The 19207-nt window shown below is 41.7% G+C and overlaps 2 protein-coding genes across 2 annotated transcripts in view; one reads left to right on the top strand and one right to left on the bottom strand.

Annotated features, from left to right (window-relative positions):
- LOC145406164 (uncharacterized) overlaps window positions 1-5864 on the bottom strand; it is a 7579-nt gene extending 1715 nt beyond the window's left edge. The window contains exons 1-4 of the mRNA XM_080277362.1: window positions 5792-5864; window positions 3745-3944; window positions 2330-2531; window positions 1-59 (exon numbers count right to left, since the gene is read on the bottom strand). The exon at window positions 1-59 is cut by the window's left edge and continues 33 nt beyond it. Coding sequence (XP_080133488.1) covers window positions 1-59; window positions 2330-2531; window positions 3745-3944; window positions 5792-5864 — 534 coding nt within the window. The remainder of the gene's footprint in view (window positions 60-2329; window positions 2532-3744; window positions 3945-5791) is intronic.
- Window positions 5865-7516: 1652 nt separating this feature from the next.
- On the top strand, window positions 7517-19046 carry LOC145406163 (uncharacterized). The gene is made up of 7 exons (XM_080277361.1): window positions 7517-7534; window positions 8050-8179; window positions 9860-10056; window positions 11014-11205; window positions 15684-15782; window positions 16709-16873; window positions 18756-19046. Exons 1-7 carry the CDS (start codon window positions 7517-7519, stop codon window positions 18993-18995), a joined length of 1041 nt encoding a protein of 346 aa, XP_080133487.1. The 3' UTR covers window positions 18996-19046.
- The last annotated feature ends 161 nt before the right edge of the window (window positions 19047-19207 follow it).

The raw sequence follows: 19207 nt of genomic DNA, 5'->3' as shown, positions 1-19207 counted from the left end.
CGCCCTGACCAACGCCTGCAGGTCATCTGGTAGGTCGGGGATCAGGTCATGTACCCACAGTTGCTCCTACAGGGTCACATTAGGTCAGGCCAGGTCGCAACAGAAAAATGGTGTAAAGCTGTGTGTGTGTGTGTCAGAGAGAGAGAGAGAGAGAGAGAGAGAGAGAGGGAGGGAGGGGGAGAGAGAGAGAGAGAGAGAGAGGCATCAATAAGGAAAGTCATGGTACTGAAGGGAACATCATGCCTGAACCCATAAGCGGTTCCATGGAGCCTAAACTCACGTAAAAGATGAGAATATCAAAAGCGAAAAATAATAATAATAATAAAAATAACTCTTGCGGCTGTAGGAATAAAAAACGAAGACATCCTACTACTACTACTACTATTACTACTACTATTGCTGCTACTATTACTACTACTACTACTAATGATGATGATAATAATAATAATAATAATAATAATAATACAAATAAATAAATAATAATGAAAGTATTCCCCTAAAATGCCCCCCAGATCAGGCAAGGCTTGTGTCCACTATTTACCCCATGCACGCCTCCCATTGGCACCCCATCCACGTGTGTCTGTCTGTCTGTGTGTAGGACCGCCCCAGCCACTGCTTGGTAACAGGTCAGAGTGAAGAAAGTATTGCTGTTTGTCGGCGTGTCTTCTTATCCGTCTGTCTGTCTGGCTATCTATCTATCTCCTTTATTTACCTATCTACCTGTCTGTCTACTTACCTTTATTTATCTATCTATCTCCCTATCTCTATCAGCAAATCTCTTCAATCAACCAACCAATCTATGACAATCTATCGATCGATCTGTTTTATCTATCTATTGGTCTGTATCTATCTCTTCATTAAATGTCGCCACGTCAGTCATGGAGTGGCCTCCTCAACATAATAATTACCTGGTGTTTGTGTCCCTAATCAGTAAGGACCCCTCTTCCCATGTGTGTGTGTGTGTGTGTGTGTGTGTGTGTGTGTGTGTGTGTGTCTGTGTCTTGTTGCCTCTCTCTCTCTCCCTCTCTGCCTCTAATACGCTCTCCTAGTCAGTCTCTCACCTTATCTCCCTGTCTCTCTCTTCCATCTCTCAGGGAACCAATACTAGTGTGCGATGAAACAGAAAAGAATGAGAGAGAGAGAGAGAGAGAGAGGGGAGAGGGGGGCAAAGACAGACAGATAGACAGAGACAGAGAGATGGAGAGTCAGATAGATAGATAGATAGATAGATAGATATACATACGAATCGAGACAGATAGATAAACTGACAAGTAGACAGATGTACAGGTAGATAGAGAGATAGAGAGAGAGACAGACAAGACAGACAGAGCAGATAGATACCCGAATCCAACTACAGTAAGATTATTCCTTTCGGTTTCACGAACGACCTTGGCAAAAAAAAAAAAAAAATAAAGAAAGAAAAATAAAAAAAGACCAATTTGTCCATTTTACTCTTTTCACCTTTACTTGGACCAGATTTTCGTCCTTTTGCGGCTTATTTCACGTAGTTCAATGGCAGAAAATGATAGTACCATGGCTGCATCATCTCCACAGCACTTCTTTGTGACCAGCATCATATTCTAGTGTCAGTCTATTGTTACGACTCAGCAATCAAGAAGGAGCGATGGCAATTTCAGGTCAAGTCAGAGTAAAAAGAGCACAGACTGTAATCTAAATTTTTTTTTCTTATCTGTACTAGTTTTATGTAATCTACTTTCCTCCCGAACTGTAAATATCGAAGTGTATTATAGATAAATGCAGAACAGAAAACGATGAAGAAAACGGTGCATTATAGAAAGCGAATCCCGATGTTGTGTAGTCGACTCATTCTGTCCAGCCTGAATGCTGAGTTTAGAATAATGCTAGAATATAGAGCTAGTCACGAAGAAGTGCTATGGAAAAGATGTAAAGCCGTAGCACTGTCTTTTTCTGATGCTAAGCTACGTGAAATATACATCAAAAGGAAAGAAAAGCTGACCCAAGATGTCAACAGTGGCAGTTCTACCCCAGGTGCTGAATGTAAACTCAGTGGACTGCGGGCTCAAGCTGCCCCTCTCTTGCAGTCCACAATCGTCCTTTCGATTGATAGTGAGGGAGATGCGGGGCGTTTGTACAACCAGACAGCTCCACCGCCCAGTTATATCGGTGCCACCACACGTAAACGCCCCTCTCCATCACCAAGTTAAAGAACTAAACTGAACTTAGGGATGTATGCAGAAGTGGGCAGCTCCACCGCCCACTTATACTGATGCCACCACATGAGGGTGTCCTTCTCCAGCAAGAAAGTTAAGGTAAAACAACTCTAGCCGAACTAAAAAGCTTCCTTTATGTGTACGTACCGAGCACGGGGCGCGGCGATGGATACACACGGGGGATTTCCAGGCTCTTGGTCGCTTTTGCTGCAGGATGGTGAAAGCTCGTGGGTCGGGCTCCACCAAAAGCCCGGTCCAGCCTAAGTTCTTCTCCAGCATGACGGTTTGACTCATGAACTCGCCGTCACTCGCGCCAACCTCCACAAATACTCCCGGCGGCTGGTATGGAAGAGGAAAAATTAAAATAGGAGAGAGAGAGAGAGAGAGAGAGAGAGAGAGAGAGCAATTTCCCTACGTTCTCCCACTTCTGCTCCTCGGTAAAACATCATTATAACTGACTCCGAGATCAGTATTCTGCATTGAAAATCTCGCAGCATCTCTTCCTTGAAGTTATGTTATGCATGTGACATACTGACATTCGTTTTTTTAGATAAGGTCAGTCAGTCACTTCCTAAAGATTAGTAGTGTGCAAGGTGCTTCTCTTCCGAAGGCTTTAGGGACTTCCCATATGTTTCCGCATCTATCTAGGACAGTGGTTGCCAACCTTTTCCATCCTCCCCCTCCTACAAAATACAAGAACATCTGTGGCACCCAGTTGCATTTTCTTTTGCAGAGGCAAAGCAACCTTGATTGAATGAGCATGTTCAGGATATGAGGTTTTAACTTGAATACTTAGGAAAAGTTGTTCACTGACACAAAGGAACTCAAAAAGTGAACAGGAAACTCAGTGATACACTTGAAATTGCATTATTTTATACCAGCTGGAGTACCTGTGGTTGAATCACAGTCAGAGCACAATGAGATTTTCCAGTTCCAACTTACAGTACTCTCAGTTTGATAATCAACGGCCAGGAAAAATGAAATGTACAGACAGGTTAATGAGACTCATGGAAACGCCCTGACATCGTCTGCTGATAATACGGCAGTGTCCCATTCGACCCAAAAATGTCACGATCGTCTTTCTAAATACTCCCAATATGGCTCTGGTTAATGAATCTCATCGAAGTTTCACGACTTCATCTTGCCTTGCATCCAGGTATTGATATTCTATACGTACGGTACGTTCTACGTTCCTACGAGATGTTGACAGAAAAGGGATTCCTAGCTGGTCTTGCATCATGGAAATGAAGGTAAAATTTTGTCACCAGTTACTGCATAATTATACTCAAAATTACCTTGCGGCCCCTAGGAAAATTCCCATGGTCCCCAGCTTGGGAATCACCGACTAGGACATTTATGCTTACTGTATTATTGGCACTGCACGTTTCTAGCATCGACATAGGTTAATTCACCTCATTAATGTTCAAGATGACATGTTTAAAATAAATCGCTGAGGAAGACGTGCTACGAAATTCTTATGCCACCTGATATACAACCCTATTTCTCCCACTTTTTTCTTTTTTTTAATACCCCTGACCTATTAGCAACTCACCTGTCCTTCCCACATGTCTTTCAGTATGGTCTGCATCTCATCCCAGTTCAGCAGTTCCCGCCACACCGGCCTGCCCACGTCGAAGTGCTCTGTCGGCGCGGGAATGGGCGTTGGCGGGTAGAGGAAGTGTGCGCGAAGGGTGGGTAGAAGCGCGGGGCTTGCTAGGTTGTGGACGCCCGCGAAAAACGTGTCAATGCAGTCTGTTGGAATGGGATAGGAGGGAGGAGTGGGCTGAGTAATATTTCGAACAGAATTTGCAGACTTCGGAACACCCCTCTCTTAGCAATTATTTCTGCACGTTGCACCTCAGTATCGTCTTCTAGGATTTTGATGTTAGGTCGATATTAATAGACTATATATAACATCACGGGAAATAACATACAAGAGATAATAGACAACATAAATACAACAGAATAATTTGATTAGGAAGAGATGCTACCAAGGCCCATAATCTCGTTGGTTAAGAAAGCTCCCTGACACTTTTCCTATGCGATTTATTTTATTACACCTAATTGTCCATCTGTCACATAAATCATTCTAATACTTCGCAATCCTCGGCACAGATAACGTGCAAAAGTACATTAACCAGCCGTATACAAAAATAAAACGCTAAGGAAAAGGTGTTAGGGAGCCTCCTTAACTGACGGGAATACAGGCCTTGGTATTTAACTTGAGGGAGAGGCTCAGTTCCATCAGGTGCAAACAAAACGGCTATAAGCTGAAAAGGGAAGAAAATCTGAACCAAGTTAGGGTAATGCAAGTGTAGGCATGGAGTACAGTGAGAGGGAGGGTGGATCCTACGTGCACAGTAAGAGGTGGCAAGATACAAGATTGGATGACACATGGATGAGCAGGCAGGATGGGAAAACTGGATTTATATAATTTTTATTGTATCTAGTGATGAGCAGGGACGCCTTCATGTGGTGGCAGGTCGATTGTCTGGTTATACAAACATCCCTCAGTTACTTCCCTATCCCCCAAAAGGAGGATGGTGAACTGCAGAAATTTACGCCTCCAGTCCAACAGGTTCAGGTTTTAGATGAGTCATGGGTTACTCCTATGCTGTCCTTCTTTCACCTTAACTTGGTCCAGATCTTTATACTTTTGTTACTTTTTTCACGTGGCTCAATTAAAAAAAAAAAAAAAACTACTGCCCTAATTCTTGGTCATGGCACTTTTCGTGACTTGCATCATACGAGTATTCTATTTCTAATCTACTGTTACAACTCACCATATAAGGCAGAGAGATGACAATTTTCGGTCAACTTATAGTAGTGTACTACTACTAGCCAATTACTACAGAATATTTTTACTTTTTGCTTCACTTGGCGTGTTTTACACACACACACACACACACACACACACACACACACACACACACATATATATATATATATATATATATATATATATATATATATATATATATATATATATATATATATATATATATATATATACAGTATATTTCCAGACGCCACAATCCCATAAGGGGTGGCCATTTGACTTTGAGTTATTTGTTTTATGGGGAGGGGCACTAATCCTCCACCAACCCACTTGTTGACACGTAGGGAGCACGTATGGTTTGGTTATATGGTTATCACCCAGCGTAGTAAATGGTTTCTTGTCTTACAGGAAACCATTTGGCTTGTCACTCAATGTAAAGCCACCTGTAAAGGAAAGAAAAGCAATAAGAAGTGACAGGAAAGATGGGAGAAATATGAAGAAAGGAGGGCAGACACAGAAAAAAAATGATAAAGGCTAAGGAAGAAGTAGGCAGCACTACATCAAGTGAGTGGATGATGGTCGCCACCACCTACCACACACACACACACACACACACACACACACACACACACACACATATATATATATATATTATATATATATATATATATATATATATATATATAGGAGAGAGAGAGAGAGAGAGAGAGAGAGAGAGAGAGAGAGAGATGGCTGGATAGATAGACATATATACATACATACAGACAGACAGACATAGATAGATATAAGCAGATAGATGGTAAAAGTGTGTCAGCCATACCTGAGTTGCAAGTGTCTTGAAGTGTGATGGAAGGGAAGTAGTGTGTGAGGTAGTGTGTCAGCAGCGTTGCCATCAGCACCACACCACCCACACCACACACACTCACACCACCACCACCACCACCACCTCTCACCATCACTGTTCTGAACGCTCTTTCTTGGGAAATAAATGATATAATTTTTACACCACTTTGACGGCCATCATCACTATCATAATCGTGCTTTTTTTGTAAACGTATGCCTTTAATTGTTGTTCGGGAAGTATATATAAAACAGAGACTAAAACACTTCACTTTCTATGACACAGAAGCAACAAGGTTGATAACAACGCAATTTATTGTAACTGTATAGTCGTAAAACTACATGTACGGTACAATATATACAACACATAATGAAAACAGTGTGGACGGGAGCTCCCATTCATGTTCCTTCATAGCTGTGATCCCAAACCGTCATATATATATATATATATATATATATATATATATATATATATATATATATATATATATATATATATATATTAGCCCAAGCCATCAATAACCTACATTTTTTTTTAATATCGGTGTAACGGAATCATATACCGTCATCGCTGACAATTTCTAAAACCATAAATCAGGCCAAACAACATCTGGAGAACTAGCAGTCACCAAGACAAGCAAGCACGCGTATATATACTTACGGTACAACTTATAATATTTAAGAAAAAATAAATACTGTATACTGTAGGTGAATATAGTGCAGTGCAAGTATATTTCAACGCACAGCCTAAGCAACGGAACGGACGGCTCAGGTGGAGAAGGAAGATGACGTGGGTTCGATTTTACACAACACACTTTCCTCTTCGTTTCAACCAATCACTGGCGCTCTCAGCATTTCCTCGTTCTCCCGCGACCACTCACAATCTCCGCCCGCTTTTCCTTGGCAATTTCCCGACCAATCACACAGTCTTCATGCTTTTCCTATAGGCTCCTGATTGGTTAAACAGTCTTTGGTGGATCTACAGTATTGTTGGCATATGGACGGTCAGTGCCTCTTTTGCTGTCGCTTTGTGGTGTAACCTTTGTCAGTTCCCCCCCTTTAGCTTAAATATGGTAAGTGATTGTTTTTGTAGTTTCTTCAGGAACAGAATTTACAATATCTACATGAAGAGAGCACTCGAAGAGTGCATACCACCACCAATACCTGTACTAGACAACTCAGATTAAAGCAGCTCTTTCTTGGCCCATGACCTACACATTCAAAATTTCATTGAAATTCAAATAACTTTTTGAGATAACTTGTGAACATATAAACAAACAGGGTGAATACATAACCCCCTCCACTTTTCGTTGGCAGAGGTAAAAATGGTAGCTACAGGAAATGACTACAAAAATTGGCAGCTTGTATCATTACCCTCAGAAACCTGTGACAGTAAGCAAACCAAATTCACAGCACATTTTATTACCATTATTATTATTATTATTATTATTATTATTATTATTATCATAATCATTATGGCGACTCTTTAATGCGGTTATTTCATATATTACTGGAGTTGGATTAATATCACTGGGAGATCTTTAGAGATGTAATCATTGTTTCTGCGATACTTTTCGTGACTATATACACTATACATTAGCTATTAGAATGAGATCTTAGCGCTTTGATGAATAATAGCGTGTGTGTGTGTGTGTGTGAGAGAGAGAGAGAGAGAGAGAGAGAGGTATGTACCTGGTTTGAAGGAATGAACACCTTCAATACGGTGAGGTTTTGTATATCACTCTTGGGATCCAGACGATTTTATTAGGCTTTTTTTTTTTATGGACGTGCATCTTATAGCTCTGACTTAAATCGTTTCATACAAAAAGGTCTGGCGCTGAAGGCCAGGGGAGCCTACACGTGGTAGCGCTGTGCATCTTGGGTGGAGCAGCTGCTACGTCCACCCAGGAGCCAAACTTCCCCCATACTTCCCTGCAATTCTCCGTGGGAAGGGATCTGATCCGACCCTGATAAAGCGCTGTCAACAAGGTGGCGCTGGATCTTTACATGTACTGTATTGTACTCGCAGGACGGTCCCACAGGCCACAGAAGTAGTTACTTACCTGTGATCGACGGGTCTGCTCTGCCAAACAGACAGGGATTACTTAAGAGCACTACCAGAAGTCTTCTAAGCTGAATAAAACCGATAACAAGAGTCAAATAATACTGAATCATACTGCAGGAGTTAAGTGGACGTACTATACAGTGACACATAGATTTTCTTTGTGATCTACGCAGGTTGTGTATCAGACTAACGTGGTAATGAACATTTTGCTTCTGGGAGTAACGGCTGCACTACTGTTGCGTTATCTGCTGTTCGCTTCCTCTGCCCTCCTGTTACTTTGGGTCAACACAGGCTGCGAACACGGTTAGTCAACTATATAATTTTCATTTTAACTTGGCCTAAAACTCGTATCTCCATCTTGAATGCTTAGTTCTAACAAAAGAATGGCACTGGAATCTTACACTTTACTTTTTGTACCTTGACCCAATTTTGTCCCTTACGTAGTTTTATTTCACGTAGGTCAATGGTCAAAAAGAGACAGGACTATGGCTCTACATCCTTTCCGTAGAGTGTCTTTGCGCCTAGTATCATATTCTAGTATCAAAGCATTTTTACAACTCAGCATTCAAGATGGGAAAGAGGCAAATTTAGGCCCATTTAGAGCAAAAAGAATATAATTAGCGGTTCTGATTCACAAACTAAAGATCAATGTCCTGTCTTACCTATGGTTTGATTTTGCAGAGACGGTATTACTACATGTTAATAAATCACAAAAGTTCTCACTCTACACGGAATTCGTCTTTCATTTAGCATCTAGCGCTTGTTTCGAACTGTGACGTCATCTGTAAACAACTTTCTTCCTCAGACTGATTAAGCATACAAGCGTAATATGGCAGCTTAATCACTTTCTCATACTGCTTTATCATGTATACAGTAGATAAATATTATGCTAATCTACGGAGCTTTACAGACCGTTTTGTAATACGTAGATTCTTTTCGCCGATGTCTGTTGATGCGGCCTATGGTTTCTGATCTTCTATTTTGCCATGCCTGCAGTAAATTTATAACACTAAATTTCTCCTCTCTCTACAGACTCTCTAACACTGGACCTCCAAATCACACCTCACCCATAATGCTGGAACTGAACATAATGGCGCCAGGTATCTAAGACCATGTAGCACTAATTCAAAGAAAAGATATATGGTGAGCAATGCAACAAATGGGGAAGGAGATGTAGAAGTGGTCTTGGCGCAGAAGTAGTCTTGGCATTGAAGTGATCTTGGCGTTGGACTGATCTTGGCGCTGAAGTGATCTTGGCGTTGAAGTGGCCTTGGCGTTGGAGTGATCTTGGCGTTGGAGTTATCTTGGCGTTGGAGTGATCTTGGCGTTGAAGTGGTCTTGACACTGCACTGGTTTTTTAGTTGAGGTGGTTTTGACGATGAAGGGGCTTGGAGATAAATTGCCTTGGCGATGAAGTGCCTTGATTAGTCAGTCGACTGAAAGTCCCATTGCAGGAAGGGAAAAAGGGTCAACATCAATGGCAGGTTCTCAAATTATTCATGCCATGGCATCAAATGACACCTGACAAGAGTGGGGGGAAAATAAAGACCGGAAGAAAAACGAAAATCCCAACCAGAGAGGTACGACAGAGGAGGACAGTACGGAGGGAAAGACAACAGACAAAAAGGCTCCTTTTAGACCCCTCTTACGACAGGCAGGGATGCTGGGAACGTATTCTTTTACCCTCCTCCCTCCCCGGGGGACTTAATGCTGGAGACTACGACAGAGCACTTAATTTCTCTCTTCACCCACAAACCCCTACGCCTTACCATCGAACCAGTACATTTCTTATACTGCTTGTCTGTGTATAAATAAATGCTAAGTTAATCTACATTACCACTACGTAGACTGACAGCTTTGTAATGCATAAGTTCTTTTAACTTTCTATTAACTGGCATGGTTTTGTTACTAACGGCGAATATAGTCTCCAGTTTTACAACACTTAAATACAAAATACCAGTTGACTCACACCCATACCCACAGATTGCCTAGATCAATACCTCGCTGGTCCTCCAAATCACACCTCACCCTTGCTGCTGGAGACGGTACGAGAGCACTTCCTCACCCCTCCACCCTCCAAACCCGACAATTCGACCTTCCAAATAGACGAGCCGGTGTGGGCACGCTTAGTCGACTGGAATCTCGTGCAGGAAAGCCTAAAGGAAATCTGGGAGGGGCAGGTTAGTAGGAATAATTTTTAGTTATTGAACTTTGGGCTTGGCCATTTTTATTGAAAATTTCCAGGAGTATCATTTTTTTTTTTTTTTTTAAGAGTCTGTTGTTAGTGTTTTTGTTTTACTGTTTTTAGGCTTGGGTGTACTGTTGGGGATGTTTTGCTCTTTGGAGTTAGGTATGTTAGTTCATTTATTCATTTCAATCCAATCCCAGTTGGCCACATATAAGACAGAAACCCGTACTGGCTCCATTTGGTTGAACTCTTTAACCCACTAGATCATAGAGCGTCATTTGGTTATATGGTTACCACCCAGCATAGTAAATGGTTTCCTGAGTTACAAGAAACCATTTGGTTTGTTATCCTACTCAGTATAGTCACCTGGAGAGAAAGAGAGAGAATGATGTGTTCTCACCTACCACTAAGGTTTGTTGTTAATGTTGTTAATGTAACATTTTGTATATTAAGGTCTGTTGTTACTTCTTCATTTTATTGGAACAGGAATGCTTATCCACTGCAGCCTATACCTCTGCATATCATAGCGGCATTCTCACATAATTTTGATATTTTGACGTTTCAGCTGTTTGATAGTAGTATCTCAGAATTTAGTATATATTCACAATCATGTGTAAGAGCAGGAGAACAATTTGTCTCATTACGAAAAATTTGCCTTGTTCTTGCTTTACTTTGTATACTGTGCACATCTTGTAACCATATGAAACGTGTAATAACCTGGCGGCAGAGCATTCTGGTCATATCGATGCCACCACGAGAAGGCGTCCCTCTCCAACACCTGTATGGGGCAAGGGTTGGCAACGAAGTTATGGAATGGTGGGGGGGGGGGTGAGGGGAGTGACTGGTACAATCCTGCATCCTTCTTGGATCCGCGCCTATTGTCTTTTCCTGTCTCCAGCAGAATACAAGGTAATAAAATAACTATGTACTGTATCCTGTACATTCACAGCCACCTGGAGTGTTCGTTGAGGTTGGCGCTAGTGATGGTGAATTTATGAGCCAGACAATCATGCTGGAGAGGAACTTGGGTTGGACCGGGCTGCTGGTGGAGCCCGACCCACGAGCCTTTACCATCCTGCAGGGGAGACGCCGTCGCGCATGGACATCCCCGCTCTGTGTACACAACCTGCCGCCTTGCTCGGTGAGTCAACGTACGAGTTTAGTGTAGTTCGTTCACATTACCTTGGCCAGATTTTCGTCCCATTGTTGCTCTGTGACTCTACATTCTTTCCTTGACATGTTTCATGGCTAGCATCATATTCTAGTGTCTACTGCTACAGCTCAACATGCAAGGTGGCCTCAGGCTAGAAATGAGAACGAGACATGTTGCTATATTTTGCTCGGGAGATAGAATGAGCTCTTTAACTAATTATACCTTCAGCTCCCTGATATTGTGGACAGAATTATCTCTATCACCAACTCTTCCTGCTATAACACTATAGTATTTGCATTTCTTCCCCCGTTTTAATATACGCAATTGTCCGTTGTGAAGTGTTTGGTAGCTGTAGGCCTGTGCCAAGGCACAGACATATACATTAACTGTAAGAAAGCCAGCTGGATGGCTTTCACAACTGAAACAGAACAACACTTTGAAACATTAAACAGTACAACCATCACAAACATCAACACTGCTGTGCACACTTTCAATACAGTTATTCAATAAGCAGACAAGACACATCTCTAGAGGCAACAGAGACACATCCACAATGTCACACCAGATAATTCAAGGCCTCATCAGTTAACGCGATACGTACACTACAACACTCCTCAATCCCCCATACTCAAGACACCGTACAACAAATACAAGAACTCAAGTTCTCAACACTCAAATCAGCAATAAAACATCAGAGCAGCAAACACTAAATTGGAATAACTATCTCCAAACACTTGACCACAAAACAAACACCAGCAAACTCTACAAAACACGAAACAGCATCACACTTTCCAATAGCAACACTACACAATCACACGCTGCCATCGCAGCAAGATACCAGACCCTCAGACATACAGACAAACATTCTCATCAATCACTTTTCACACGTCAGCCATCTAAACCCCCATCACGACGACCGACGTGTCATCCGACGCAAGAGACAGTTCCCCACAGACCCAGACTTTGCACCCTTCACTTACAACCACACGAAGCACATCATTAGCAACCTTATGTACTCATCTGCCTGGGGCCCAGGCAACATCAGCAACATACACTTTAAACATCTTGGACCACAAGGCATAAAAGCATTAAATCAAACTACAGCTACTCGCTCAACATAATACCCAACACGTGGAAGTACTCTCAATCTTGCCCTCCCCAAACCCAACAAAGAACCCATGTTACTTTCCTCACATAGCCCCAACACTCTCCTCTGCACCCTCCAAAGTCGCTGAACGACTGGTATTACAATTAGTAACACCACACATCCCTCTAGTCCCATCACAACATCGTTATACGCTGCAACACTCTACAAACACATCTTACAGACCTTACACAAAGTTTTTATGGCACCATTTCAGCTACGACACCACACAGAACACTAGTCACACTAGACATTAGAAAACCTTTTGATGCCATCCCCCGCCACAGCCTCACAAACAAAATATTCAACACAAACATGCAAAATAACACAAAGATGGTTGGCAACCTATTTAGCAGGCGGATGTGCACATGTAACATTTGCGTCAGTCATCGAACATCAGAAACTTCACAAACAGCGTCCCTCAAGGATCTGTTTTGTCCCCTACACTCTTTAACCTATACATGCACGACATACCCCCACCCCACAAACACACATACCTTCCTGTGCTGACGACATAACACTGACATGTACACTACAAGAAACGCAAACGCAGTTCGGTTGTCGAAAGGAAAAATCATGTGTTACTAATCTAATTAATAAACTATAGCAGTAGGCGCGCGCGCGCGCGCGCGCGTGTGTGTGTGTGTGTGTGTGAGCGCGCGCGCGCATTTTGGGCAGCCGAAACTACACATTGAAATCGCACCAAAATTGGCACAAAAACAGCAAAAAATTCCCTGTGAAAAAACTTGGCCTCATCACGATTGAAAATCTATTACTATACTTAATGAGCGATCACATTTTGACCAAAAAACGCTGCTCCCAAAGCCCGGCATAGGATCTCCATAGAATGTTTTGCCCAGAGGTAGAACTAAAATAAACTGGGTTCCATTCCCGACGCTGCAAATAACACGATCAATTGGTTAGCTGCAAAAAATCCAAGTGACAACGTTACACTAAAACAGCACATAAACGCGAGAGCCCTCCGCAGGAGCAAGTGCGAGGGTCCCGGAGGGCCCACGAGCACTTGTTAAGCTACTATGATAGAGTAACAGAAACATTACAGAAACGAGAAGGATTGGTAGACAGTACCTATTTAGATTTCAAAAAAGCACTGGACAGAGTACCATGCCAAAGACATGGAACTACCATCAAGGAGATATCCAAGGCAACCTGTACTGTTGAATGCAGGATTTTCTCAGATAAAGGGAAATGAGAACCGTACTAAGGGGAAATTACTTATCATGGAGGGAAGTGACTAGCGGAGTTCCACAGGGCTCAGTGCTGGCACCAGTTATGTTTTCAGTATGTATAAATGACATAGACAGTAACACTGGAAATGGAAGCTATCTATATATGTTTGCGGATGATGCAAAAATACAAAGGAAAACTACTAAAAGCTTCTTGTAGACAGCTATAAGAATTAAACTTCATGAATGGAGCAATACATGGCGACTGGAATTTAATGTGGTCGTGTCATGTAATTTTGGTTAAAAGAAGAAGAAGAAAAAAAAAAAGCTTGGGATTATAAGTCAGGAAGTAAAACCCTACACATATCAGAAAGGGAGAAGGACCTAGGAGAGATTATCAATAATAGACTATCTCCGGATGACCACATCAGTGCGAAGGTAAGTAACATGTATACAATGCTTGCTAATATGAGATTAGCGTTCACATAATTATTATATAAATGAAGACATGCTGAGAAAGATAATATCATTCATCAGACCAACCGCAGAGTATGTATCAGTAGTCTGGAATTCCCATCTCAAAAAAGACAGATAAGATTGAAAGCGTACCAAGGGCAGCTACAAGGTGGGCACGAAGCTTAAGGAATCTAAGCTACGAAGAAAGACTGGAGAAACTGAATCTACCCACACTACAGGAAAGAAGGAAAAGAGGAGACTTGATTATGCTATATAAATGCATCCCAGGGAAAGAGAAAATAGACATGAATATATAACCTTTGGGGAAGCATCAGCAAGAGGACACTGCTCAAAAGTACATAAAAAGAGGCGAAAAGGCGTAAGGAAATTTAGTTTCCCAAATAGGGCAATTGATCAGTAGAATGCACTACCGATCTGAAATAGTGTGCCAAAAGTAGTCATAAATTTAAGGATATGTATGATAAAAATGGTTTAATACACGGGACAGTACGAGCTTGATTCCCTCCTGTAAAGATACAATTGGGTAACAACAGCCGCAAACATCCTCCAACCTAACCTCAACACACTACACGAATGTTCACCACAGACTCACAATAGCATCAACAAAATCTATAGTACAGTGACCATTCTCACACAAACTGGACAGCAGAACATAGTCACATTCCACACCTCAACATAAACAACATCCCTCACACACACACACACACAATACTCTTGGTGAAACATACATCAATGCCATTTAAACATCACAAACATTAAAAGTAAATTAACACCATGACTTGCCCAAGGTCACTTGCCCGTACAACAGTCGGACACAACAAAGTAACCACCACCACAATATGCAAACAATATACCTACGTTCAGTGATGAATAATTATGCTAGCCCTGTTTGGACTTCTAACCTCACCAAAACACACTGCAACACCCTACAGACCAAGGCCCTATAAATAATCCCAAGCTGCACAGCCACTACACGTACACCAAGAACCCAGAGTCCTCAAAGTCCAAGATCACCTAGACATGAGAGGCACACAAATTCTTGCCGCATCCTCCACAAACCCACACCAGCCACAACACTATATGGCAGCACATCCATACACACCAAGGAATATCAAAACACCACCCAGCACACGATATCATAGACAAATACTGTCATCCCTCACCTTCCTCGCCCGCCTCAAAGAAGCATATCCATGCTCATATCACTCGCCGCTCCATTCAGTCACTCAAAGACAACACACATCTGCATGCAATACGTTCTGATATCAACCCTTCTGAATCCTACCTCCGTCGTGAGAATAGGGTCCACCTGGCCAAGCTGAGATGTGGGCATCATCTAGCCCTCTTATCAGAAGAGGGTGGATGACTCGGTCGCTGATGCCTGTCCAGGATACAATACAGCATCCCATACTATTATGCTCATTAAGGAGGACTGTATTGCACACAATCGCGTACGCCAACACAACATACACTTCTTGAGAGCTCTGTGGGAAAGCCCGGTCTCGGCCGTGGCCTTCCTTAGGGACTCGGGGCAATTTGACCAGACTGCCTTAGGAACTACAAGTAATCATATAATGCAAGCAGCTTAAGCTCCAGAAAGTGCAATTACTAAACCTAAAGGCTAAACTAAGGTTCTTTTGTCATTACCTGGGTGACAGCGCAGGTACTGGCTGAGGGACATCGAGGAAGACCTACCCAACCACTTCAAGCAGCTCCTGATGGCACGCAGTAAACTCAACGACTACACCATGCAAGGGGTACGAAAATGAGGTCGCGTGTATTCAGAATCCTGGGCTTGGAACCAGAAACAAAACGATCTACTCCCTGTAGTAACTATGATTTTTATTATTTTATTTATTTATTTTTTTAAGGAAAGCCAAATTATTACAAATTCATCCCTGGTTCATCCTACAAAAAAAAAAAAAAAAAAAAAAAAAAAGACCTAAGTTACAAGAGAGAAATTGCTGGTGGTTTATACCACTTTTAGTAACAATGGGAAGAAAGTGGGAATGCAGAATTTCCCATAGCTATAAATGGTTCTGCATAATTGTTACGATGAAACTTCTGTAACGGATACATTTTCAGAAACAACTAGTTATTCATTTTACTTTAGTTGTGAAATGTGTGACATCTGTGAGTGAAATTCAGCCATTACACAACCTAGGCTCAAGAAAGTTTATGAACACAGCCAATGGTTTTGATTTTGGTTATTCTTAGTGTAAAGGGTAATCAATGCTCATTAGTTTTTCTTGGATAAAGTGTTGCACTCTAACAGAGTTGAATGAATGACAATATCAACTTTACTTTCATTTTCCTCTTAATTTTGCCTTTATTAATCATCTATTATGGATGTTTACACAGAGCATTTCGTTCGAGTTAATACACTGCCTCAGTTTAAACGTTTTTGTTGGAACATATAGTACAGTACTTGTGACCGGATGCCATGCTACATAGACCAGTCGTCTTTGGGTGGGATGCTTGACACCTAGGCAGATACCATATCTTTATCCCATTTGACCACAGAAAATAATGTCAGTAACCAAATATACTAGTCCAGCACCGTTTACAGGCATCCTTCTTTATAATTATGGGACGTGGGACAGCAGCTGCACAATTTAACTTCATGTCAAAAAAGAACATCAAACAAGTTGCATGATGAGGACTTACTGTATCATATTTACAGGATGAGGAGAGAGGTGGAACTATAATGGTGCCGTGTGTGCCACTCTCTACTATCTTACTGGCTGCCAACATCACCTCCATCGACTTGCTCACTACAGCTACAGGTGTTGATGAAGACGAGACTCGCATGTCTGATGTCATTCACAGCAGGAAATTTGATATCAAGGTGATACCACTATTATTTCTTTTGTTTCTCTGTATGCACATTAGCTACTAATACAGAATTAATGTCAAGATACCTAGCTACCATTTTAATTCTCGCATGAAGGAAGACATGTACTTACCTCAGTTAACTCTCTGGAAAGCATTACTCTCACTTCCAGTGACTTGCTGGAAGAATTATGCAAAACCACATGACATGGGTTTGGCATCTCCCCCTCCCTTTTAAACTTGGCAGCCTGCTGGCTGACTACATTTCAGAACACGTACAGTTTAGAGTATTGTATTAGATGCAGGTGCTTCAGGGCTCTCCAGTAAATGCCATTGGTGTGGGAGGATTTTTGTGTTTTGGGGTGCGAGAGGGTGGCATGGTGTGGCTTCTCTAGAGTCTACAGGAGTGAAACACCTTGTGTCTGGCAATCATTAGCGAGACTGAGGGACACAGCCTCTCCCAAAAGAGTGAAAATGAGTATGCCTGTGAGGCACATCCAAGATCACAAGAATTTTCATTAGTAAATGAGTGTCTTGCCCATTTCATTTCTTCCTTATGCAACAGAACTCTTCACTTTCTATGCACATTTACCTCTTTTTCAATTACTGAAATGAGGTACTTATCTCTTCACTAACTCATCTCTCCATTTACCAGCACATCACACTGAGCCACTTTTAGTCTCATCAACCATAACGTTTTCTCTAAAACCGATTCAAATTATGGCAAAAAGACATTGATCATCAAATCCTGTTGCCCCATGAGAAGCAGAAGCCCAGGGCTAGGCAAATTCGTCCTGACATTTAAGATGAGAGTAACCAGCCTCAATCATCCCTGGATGGCATTACGTGAGCAATAAACCCCAACCATCCCTTGGATATAAGCCTACACAGGCTCAATCCGGCTGGAGTGCCTTAATTACCCACTAACCCACCAGGAACCATAGTTTGGTTGCGTGGTTACCACACTGCATAGTAAATGGTTTCCTGGTGTACAGGAAACTATTTGGCTTGTCACTCAGTGTAGTCACTAAACATTTAAAAGTTGAAAGTTCACATACACTACAGGGACCATAACAATGTTCAGTACACAGGCCTAAGAAATACAAATATGCAGAATATGTAAAAAATGAACAAAGCACAAATTCCTCTCACTGGTACGCCTCCCATCACTGTCATCACCACCCAGGACAGAGCACATAAAAACCAGTCTGTGGAGCATATGCCTATAGTTGCAAAAACCATCCCACCAAAATTTTCACAACTATTATCCTATTACTCTCACTTACCCTGTTATTGCATAATGCCCTAGATCTATTTGTAGTTTCTCCAGTTTAAAGCTACAGTTCTTATCAGCTGCTTCCCATACCACCAACCCAAAATCTTTCCATACAAAATTATCAGCCATCAGACCCAGTACCACTACTTACACGACTGGGCTATATCTCGTCCTCTGTCTGCAATAGTTTCCATACAACGGCATATTAAGAACATGTTAATCCCTAAACCATAGAGACATTTTGCATGTCTTGGGTTTCATGTTTGTTAACTAATCCTAAACTAATTTGTGACAATTAGGGCAAGAGCGAACAGTTGCTTGCCACAGTGGCATTACGCAGACAACCCCAACCAGGATACAAACGAAAAAATTTATGTGCCATATAAGGTTGAAATGCCTCAATCCACTCTAAGGCCATTACGCATGTTTGATTACATGATTACCACTCAAAGTAGTCAATGGTTTCCTGGACTAAAAGAAACCATTTGGCCTGTTACAATATGTAAACAAGTCACCTGAAGGCAGCAATACATCAAATGAGTTGTACGACAGTACAATACACATAATGCTGCCACCCTTACATTTCATACTGTGCAACTACAGCCTATTTGTCTTCCAACAGACTCTGCTGATCCATTTCCCAGCTGGCCGTTTGTTTAATGAGCCATACCCACGCATCAAGGGGTACATCCTGGACATGGGCCATTCTACACTGCAGATCAAGATTTATGTCAAGCACTCCCACTGTCAGCTCCTTTCAAATGATGAATGCAAGAAGATGAAGCACTACGATTCCTTAGAGGCCTGTCTGAAATATTTCTGCTTTAATTTCCTAACAGTGTACTCTCACAAGCGTTCATAGATAAATCTTTACTTATAATCTTAACTGGAGCATCTATGGAATAATTAAATGTACCTGTTCAACTTCCTAATGGACTACTCTCATAATCTTTCATATATAAAGCTACATTTACTAGAAAGCAAATTCAAACTGTGTAAAAACATTCATCAAAGTAGCTGGAGTGCAGAGACCATATGAAAATTAACTATCAACCAAAGCTGATGTCAACCTTG

The sequence above is a fragment of the Coenobita brevimanus genome, chromosome 69 (genome assembly GCF_032717465.1).
Source record: "Coenobita brevimanus isolate Jiangsu-jjx chromosome 69, ASM3271746v2, whole genome shotgun sequence".
Classification (NCBI taxonomy): Eukaryota; Metazoa; Arthropoda; class Malacostraca; order Decapoda; family Coenobitidae; genus Coenobita; species Coenobita brevimanus.
Note: the sequence above shows the minus strand (reverse complement) of the source record. Positions and strands in the feature narration are given on the sequence as shown.